The sequence below is a fragment of the Acyrthosiphon pisum genome, chromosome A2, assembly GCF_005508785.2.
Source record: "Acyrthosiphon pisum isolate AL4f chromosome A2, pea_aphid_22Mar2018_4r6ur, whole genome shotgun sequence".
NCBI classification, from domain to species: domain Eukaryota; kingdom Metazoa; phylum Arthropoda; class Insecta; order Hemiptera; family Aphididae; genus Acyrthosiphon; species Acyrthosiphon pisum.
In genome coordinates, this window is record NC_042495.1 from 68,881,843 (window position 1) to 68,891,258 (window position 9,416).

The 9,416-nt window shown below is 29.9% G+C and overlaps 1 protein-coding gene across 1 annotated transcript; it reads left to right on the forward strand.

The window, feature by feature from the left end:
• The first annotated feature begins 1,798 nt into the window (after positions 1-1,798).
• Positions 1,799-3,653, forward strand: LOC100575717. The gene has a single exon (XM_003241665.4). It carries the CDS (start codon positions 2,118-2,120, stop codon positions 2,523-2,525), a length of 408 nt encoding a protein of 135 aa, XP_003241713.1. The 5' UTR covers positions 1,799-2,117; the 3' UTR covers positions 2,526-3,653.
• The last annotated feature ends 5,763 nt before the right edge of the window (positions 3,654-9,416 follow it).

A 9,416-nucleotide genomic window follows, 5' to 3' on the forward strand; every position in this document is an offset into this window, starting at 1 on the left:
ATGCGAGGTTAAAATTAGTAGACCCCATCCTCAGCTGGTAACTTTAACTAGTCATATTTCGAAGCACTTATAGGGTGCGTGTCTTCCAATAATTTAACAGAGAGAATAGAGAATAGAGATTAAAGTTTTCCATTTAGTACCTATATAAAATATAAAAGTCCCATCGTTATTAGACGATTCATTGTCGTGTGTAATAAATACTTTAGTTACTCGATGAAAATTCGGTTTAATTACGTGGTTTCGACCACCGTCGTCTTCGTTTTCATCGTTACGACGAAGAACGCGAAAAATGTCTCCCAAAATCTGGTTGAAAATAATCAGTCGACTCCAGCCAAATCCAGTGCGAGAATGTCGTCTAATAAAATAAATGTTCCTTTATCTCATATTGAGGCGTCGGAAAAGCCCACGACCGTCACCAAGGCAAAGAACATTTTGGTCACGTCTACGGTGAGTACCACTATGTAAACACCATCGCAACGACAACTATTAAGGTATTCGCGAAGACGTCTATTGAAGGTACGGCCGCCGCACAGGTGGTGAAAATCGCTAGCGTAGAAAAGGTAACCGAAAACCAGACAGACGAATCCCCCCCTCCACCAAATAATATGTAGGAAAGGATACAGTTTAACGCAGTTTAAGATTGACGCAGTCTCTTTGCCAACAAGTTCCGGGCTCAGAATAATATACACCAGAATGATTCGCAAAGCATGTGCACTACTTCAATAATGCACTTTTTCAAAATCTGGTTTTTAGAATTTTTTTATTTACTTAAAGCCCATATTTTAAAATTCTTGTGATTTATTGTAATACTTAAAAAGTTTCACGTAGGGATACAAACTAGACCCTCCCTTTCTAACGTAAGTAATGTAGAGCATATTTTTTCTAAAAACTTGGATGTATTAATTCAAATTTGAACGAGTAGTTTTCGATATATTTAACTTTGTGTATAGGTACTAACAGGATAATAATGTTATGTCCATATGGTAATGGGTTAGAAGATATAGGGCTATGGTAATTTAACATTTTAGTGATTTATACCTATTAATCAGCTATAAAGATCAATAATTTGTAAACAATTTTCCACGTATAATAAACATTGGATCCAATATTATATACATTTAATATTTTTGTAAACCGTGTTTTAGGACTATTATTTTTAGTATATACCTACATTTTAATAACTATATTAAACAAATTCAACTCGTTTAAATTTTAAAGTTTAGGAAAAAAGTAAAAAGGGGAGTTCTCAATTAAAAAACAGAAGTTTGTGTCAATACACGACACTCTTTAAGTAGTAAAAACAAATTCAATAATTGGAAAAAATGGGTTTTGATTATATTATATGATTATATTATTGTATACCTATTTGATATTTCATTATATTGTAAAATGATTGTTTATTATATGTATTTAATTTGTTATATGTCATATTTTTCATTGCAGTATATATTTTCTACATTTAAAATTAAATATATGTGTTATGTGTTAAGACATTTTTATTTTAAATAATAAATATTATTTTTTTATTTGAATTATTCATCAAAAGATAACGGGTATCACAAGACATGTTTGAGTGGGGTCCTATGAGTTCACAATTTTAAATATATATGCATTAAACATTTAATACAATTAAATAGATACAAAACATTTGTCTCACATTACCAAAAAACATCAGTATATATAAATACATATTTTGTCTGTATGAACGTGCATCAATAAATATAATATTATAATAAAATGCAAATCGTGTGTTATTTTGTCTTGGATATTTTTAAATATATGTATATTTCAATGATGCGTATATATTTTAATGGATTGCGAAAATGGTTGGATACTTCCTCTCTGGAATACATGTTTAACAGTGGGGCGACGAGCGTTTTAATGCAAGGTGAAATTAGTAGACCGCATACCAAGTTGGTAGGTTTAACAAGTCCTATTTCGAAGCCAGTATGCGGTGTGCACCTACAGCGCGCACGTTCTTGGGTGTCTTCTTGTATAGTATACGATAATTTAACAGGCACATTAAAGTTTTCCATTTAATATCGATATTAAATATAAAAGTCCCGTCCGTTACTAGACTATTCACTATAGTGTGTGATAAATACTTTAGTCACACAATGAAAATTCGGTGTAATCACGTGATTTCAGCCGCCATCTTCGTCGTTTTTGTCGTTACTTCAGTGAACGCGAGAAATGTCCGGCAGAACCTAGGTACATCTATAGACACCACCGGGATGACAACTATCAAGGTATACGAAACAGTCAACAACACCACAGCGATGAAGCCCATCAACGGAACGGCCAACAACGCCACAGCGACGTCGTCTATTGAGGGGACGGCTGCGACACAGGCGGTGACAATCGCCAACGTAGGAACGGCAACCGAAACCCAGACGGACGAAAATGGATTGTTGGTCGATAAAAATGTTATCATTCATCCATTACGCAAGCCTGACGGTGGTCAGTGTCCGAGGGGATACAGTATAACGTCTAACGGAAATTGTAAACCAAGTTTTACTGGCTAATAAGATTGACTCAGTCTCTCCGCCAACCGAGCTTAGAATAATATACAGGACGATTTTCCAAGTATGATGTGCTCCCCCTTTTTGACTTTAATAGGTTAGTTATTAAAAATTCTGGTTTTTAGAATTTTCAAATAAACTCAAAACCTATGTTTATAAATTTTTGAGATTTTTTTGTATTTCTTAAGATTTATCATGTACTAACGTGGAAACAAAAATGTTCGTTTTTTAAATGAGTACCTACCTACAATTTCTAATGTAATTAATTTAGTGCATATTTTTTCTCGATGTTTTGATATATTCAATTCAAAATTTGAATGATTAGTTTTTGTGTTATTTAACTTTGTGTACTAACTACTAAGGATAATTATATTATATATATGATAATGGATTAGAAGATATGGGGGCTATTGTGATTTAAACATTTTAGTGATTAATAAATATTAATCAGAAATCAAGATTAATCATTTGTAAGAATGTATAAAAATTAATAATTTTTAAACATGAACCAAGTATAATAAACTTAAGATCTAATATGAAATAAACTTTAAATTTTTGTAAAACCTTTTTTATGACAATTACCTATTATCCTTAGGTAGTATCTATCTATCATCATTTCAATAACTATAGCCTATAGGTACATATTATAAAAATAATTTCAACTCTTTCAAATTTTAAATTAGTAACATAACATTTTTCAAAAAATAATTTAATTTAAAAATGAGGATTTTCAATTGAAAACAGAAGTTTATGTTACCACAGGATACTCTTTAAGTATTCCAAACGAATTCAAGAATTTTAAAAACAAGGCTTTTAGCTTATTAAAAAATTTCAAAAATGAGAATTTGAATAAATTAATTTTTAAAGGGAAAACTTGGGATGAGCATGGTTGGTAAATAACGTTGATTATATGGTTAAATTATTATTTATTAATTATATTTAATATGTTATAAGTAATATTTTTCTTTGTTACATTATATTTTAAAGGATGAAATAAGTGTAAAACAAGAAAAAATAATATAATGTCTGCCACAAGCATAATAGTTATACGTTATTTAAAACTTCTGAAAAATGTATTCACCGATATGATCTTATGAATATGGAGTAAATAGAAAATTATTATAAAGTTCAGTGATTTTTTGAATATATTTAAAAACCTGTTCGTAGCCTTAGGTAAACATGCCGGGGGAGTGTAAGTTGGGCAGATTGATTATTGATCTCGATACATGCAAATTACAGGTGTTTCGTTACTTGTGGTGAAAATGTCTTATTATTAATATAATAATATGTTCTCTCCTATTCTATTTATAGTTTACACCCTACATCGTATATTAACATTTAACAATTTATCTTACCTAATTTATTCAGTAAATACGTAAGTATCACATGCGCAATGACTCGTCAAAGATATCGGTGTCAGAATAATCGTCGTTGTCATTGTTGTTGTTGTTGTAACTTGTAGGTAAAAATAGTGAGCATCATATTTGTGATGTTCATACTTGATGTTGAAAAGCTACAAATTATAATTTCCAAATAAACTTGGGTGGATATAGGTCTCCATCATTGTTTTTCATCCCACTGTTGATGTACAAAAGTAAACTCACTTTAATTAGTCTTTTTATTATATACATATTAATTCGTTGTAAAAACAATGTTTCATACATATTTTGTTGTGTATTTTTAATTATAAACATTGTATATACATTTGAAAGTTAAAATTGAAAATAATACAAATGTTTGTGAATTTTTATTTTAGAATTGGTACACTTTTTATACCATGAAAGTCTCATTGGAGTATATTTCTAAACTTACAGTAAAAAAATGTGTTGAAGGCCTATTATTTAAAATAATACAAGAGACAAAAAATGTTTCCTGTGTCCTTTATGCAACCTAAACCGTTCATCCGATTGTAATGAAATTTGGTGCAGAGATAGATTAGACTTCGGGGAAGCAGATAAAAACTTTTATTTTATCAAGAAAAAGGTAATTAAGCGATCCAACCCAGGGAGATTATTAAACAGGGATTTTAAAATTTTTTTTTATTTAAATATACAATCTGTAATATATGCCTACAATAAGTATTTGTGAGCTAATACAAAAAAAAGACAGTGAGTAACATGAATAAAGAAATTACCCAACAGTAATACTTTTGATTTCGAGATTTAAAAATTAATTGAGATTTTTTTATTTATAAATGGTTGCTATTGGTTTTAATAATAATAATTATTATTAATGCGATAATCCTGTGTATTCTAGTACAGAATGTATCAAGCACGAACCACGGTTTTCGGTTTACCAATTTTTTTTATGCTTATTATAGAGTTAAATTATACACTTACGTACGCACTACGCACCTCGCAGGGTCTGTGATCTACCACGTATATCGCCTACCTTAAAATATACATAATCACAAGCGAATCTCATGGACAACGCCTGGTCGGGATGTCTATAAATTAAAATTAAATATAATTTACACTTAAAAAGACGTTGCTTCCACAGTGTGTTACAGTTACACTCAAAAGAAATTGAACAATAACAAAAACCTAACAATAACAAAGCATTGCCGTGTAATTTTAAATAATAAATATTATCATTTCATTTCATTTTAATTTAATTTATTCTTCAAAAAGATATAATGGGTCGGGCTAGATTTGTTAGTGTGTGGTCATATGAGTTCATAATTTGAAATAAAAAGGTATTTAACAGTTACCTAATACGATTAAATAACTACAAAACATTTGTCTCACATTACTATAAAATATCAAAATAAATAAATACATAATATTTTGTCTGTATGAATATCAACTTGATATTATAACGAAATTCAAATCTAATGTTATTTTTTCGTAGACATTTTTAAATGTAGGTATAATTCAATGATGCGTACATATTTTAATGGACTGCGAAAATGGTCAGATACCTTCTCTCTAGAATACACGTTGAACAGTGGGGTGAAGTACGTTTTAATGCAAGGTAAAATTAGTAGACCACCTACCGAGCTGGTAGGTTTAACTAGTCTTATTTCCAAGCCAGTATGCGATGGTAACCCTGAAGCATGCACGTTCATTGGGTGTCTTCTTATATAGTACCTATACAGCAATTTAAAAGCACATTAAAGTTTTAAAATTAATACCTATTTTATTGAATATCAAAGTCCCGTCCGTTCCCACACAGCATTTTGAAAATGATAATATTTTGTGAATATTTTGGAGTGCTTGAATAATGAATATTTGACTAATAATATTGTATAAACATTTTATTCTCATAGAATAATAAAATATTGCACAAAAATGTTATGTTAATATTTTTTACAAAATATTTTTCAAAAGTGAAATTCTTGGCCAAAAAATATAAATAAAATATTTCCTTATTATTTACGCAACTTTTTCAAATATTTTGACAACTATATTGTTTTCCTGAAAATATTTATACCATAATTGGGAAATATTAAAATGCTGTGTGGGTTGCTATAGACTATTCATTATCGTGTGTAATAAATACGTTATAGTTACATCATGAAAACGGCAGCCAAAATCCAGACGGACGAAAGTGGATTGTTGATAGATAGATATGTCATCCAACCTAAAAGAAACGACTTTCACGATGTGTGTCCGAAGGGATATTTTATGACGCGTAACGGAGATTGTAAACCATGGTTTAGTGCACTGCAGTATTAAGCTACTAAGATGCAGTCTTATTGCCAACGAGTTCCGAGCTGAGAATAATATACTGGATGATTCGCCAAGCATACTCCATCTTGTTTACTTCTGAAAGCCCATATTTACAAATTCTTGAGATTGTTTTGTACTACTTAAGAAGTGTCATGTACAAATGTGGTGATCCAAATTTTTGTTTTTCAAATAAGAACTTTTTTTTTCTAACGTAATTAGTTTAGTGCATACTTTTTCTAAATATTTTGATGTACTCAATTCAAAATTTGAATGAGTAGTTTTTGAGATATTTTAACTTTGTGTATACATGATATAATAAATATAATAATTGTGAATATAATTTATGGGTTAGAACTTAGAATATATGGGGACTGTCAGTTTAAATATTTTAGTGATTAATACCTATTAATCAGCTATAAGGATTAATAACTTGTATCCATGGTTCAAGTATAATAAATATTAGATATAATATTAAATACATTTTAAATTAACCATTTTTTAGGATAGTTATTGTGTGTAATTTCCACCAAATAGTTTAAAGTTGAAAAGGAGGGTTTTCAATTGAAGTTTATAGAAGTTTGTACAACCGTAGGACACTATTTTAGTAGTATTCGCAAATTTAAAAATTTGAAAAACTGGGCTTTGAGTAGTATATTTAAATACTTAACTATTGTTTTATACCTATTTGATTATATTGTAAAATTATTACTTATTAATTGTATTTAATATATGTTATAAATAATATTTTTCTTTGTTACATTATATATCAATAGATAATAATGAAATAAGTGTACATGATCAAAAATAATCTGCCACAAGTAATAGTTATAAATTATTTAAAACTTCTGAAAAAATATATTCATTGTTGTGATTTTATGAATGTGGGGTGAATGTAAAATTATTATAAAGTTCAATGATGTTTCGAATATATTTAGAACTTGTAGTTAGCCTTAGGTTTGATGACAGGGGGGGAGTGGGAGGAGAGTAGGAGACACAAGGTCGGACAGACTAGTTATTGATATCTATAAATGCAAAATACAGGTGTTTCGTTACTATTGTGGTAAAAAAATATCTAATTATTATTATTTAAATATGTTCTCTCGTGTTTTATTTACAAACAACATCATAATATATTAACATTTTATCTTCCCTAATTTATTCAGTAAATACGTTTCGCATGCGTATAGTGACTAGTCAAAGATTTCGATGTAAAAATAATCGTTGTTGTTGTTGTATGTACATAATAATATAGTGAACACCGTGTTCATACTTAATGCTGAAAAGCTTCAAATTTTGATTTCCAAATAAACTTGGGTGGATCCATAATTATTTTCCACTTTACTATCGATATCCAAAAGCTAAAAAACATTTTTCTCACACAACTGTAAAATATCAATATAAATTAATATTTATTTTGTCTGTATGAATGTGTACCTATCAATAAATAAATCAACATAATATTATAATAGAATTCGAATCGAATGGTATTTTCTGGTAGATATTGTTAAATAGGTACTAAGGTATATTTCAATTATACATTTAACAGACCGCAAAAACATTTAGATACTTCCTTATGGAAATACACATTTAACAGTGGGGCGATTCCATTTTTAATGCAAGATTAAAATTAATAGATTTCATACGAATCTGAGAGGTTTAACAAGTCATATTTCGAAGCCAGTATGTAATGTGCACCTGTAGCGTGCACGTTCGTTACGCGTCTTTGGATAGTATACAATAAATAAAGTTTTCCAATTAATACCTATTTTATTAATTAATATAAAAGTCCCGTCCGTTACTAGACTATTCGTATTTCGTTATCGTATGTAATAAATACTTTAGTTATACGATGAAAATTCGGATTAATTCGGTTAATCACTTGACTTCGGTCGCCGTCCTCGTCGTTTTTGTTGTTACTTCGGCAAACGCGAAAAATATCCCGCAGAATCCGGGTGCAAATAATCAGTCGAGTCCGGTCAAACTCAGTGCGAGAATGTCGTCTAATAAAATACATTTTCTCGTATCACATATTGATGCCCCAGAAATGTCCACCACCGTGACCATCTTAAAACCCACTTTGGTTACGTCTGCGGCGAGTACTATTACGGTTATGTCTACGTCCATAAACACTGCCGCGCCGATGACTATCAAGGTACCCGAACTGACCAACAACACCACCTCGACGACGTCTATTGAGGGAATGGCCAGGACACAGACGGCGATGATCGCCGACGCAGGAACGGCAAACGAAAACCGGACAGACGGAGAAGTATATTTGAACATTAAAAAGCTCATAAATCCTCCACAATTCCAGGACCCTCCTATTACGGATCAGTGTCCGTCGGGATACACTGTACTGCCTAACGGAGACTGTAAACCAAAGTTTGTAGACAACTAAGGTCTATGATTGACGCAGTCTCACCGCCAACGAGTTTCGAGCTTAGAATAATAAACAGGATGATTTGCCAAGCATGTGCACCACCTATTTCACTTTAATAATGCACTTTTTCAAAATCTGATTTTTAGAATTTAGAATTTTTAAACGTTGTCAAAGCCCATTTTTTAAAATTATTGAGATTTTTTGTATTTATTAAGAAGTGTCAGGTGGAGATATAAAAATTTCTGTTTTTCAAATTACAACTTTCCTTTTCTAATGTAAATAATGTTGCACAAGATTTTTCTAAACATTTTGATATACTTAATTTGAATGAGTGGTTTTCGAGATATTTAACTTTGTATACTTAGGATTATATGTATATAATTAAGTAAAGGGTTTAGGAGATGTTGGGGCCATGGTCATTTTAACATTTTAATGATTGAAATTAATTAGCTATCAAAATTAACTACCTTTAAACATGGACCAAGTACAACAAACATTAAATCCAATCTTATATACATTTTATATTTTTGTAAAACTATTTTTTAGAACTATTATCTTTAGCATAAACATTTTAATAACAATATAATATAAGTTCAACTCGTTCAAATTTTAAATTAGGAACATCAAATTTTTCAAGGAAAAATTTTTCCTACCAAATAATTTAAAGTAAAAAAGTAGGGTTTTCAATTGAAAAACAGAAGTTTGTGTCACTACAGGACACACTTTAAGCAATACAAACAAATTCAAGAATTTTAAAAACAGGGCTTTGAGTATATTTAAAAATTCCAAAAATCAGAATTTGAATAAACTTATTACAAAAGAAAAATTAGTGTGATATTCACA

Coding starts and splice junctions, on each gene's coding strand:
- LOC100575717 (XM_003241665.4), top strand. CDS start 2,118: ATGAAAATTCGGTGTAATCACGTGATTTCAGCCGCCATCTTCGTCGTT.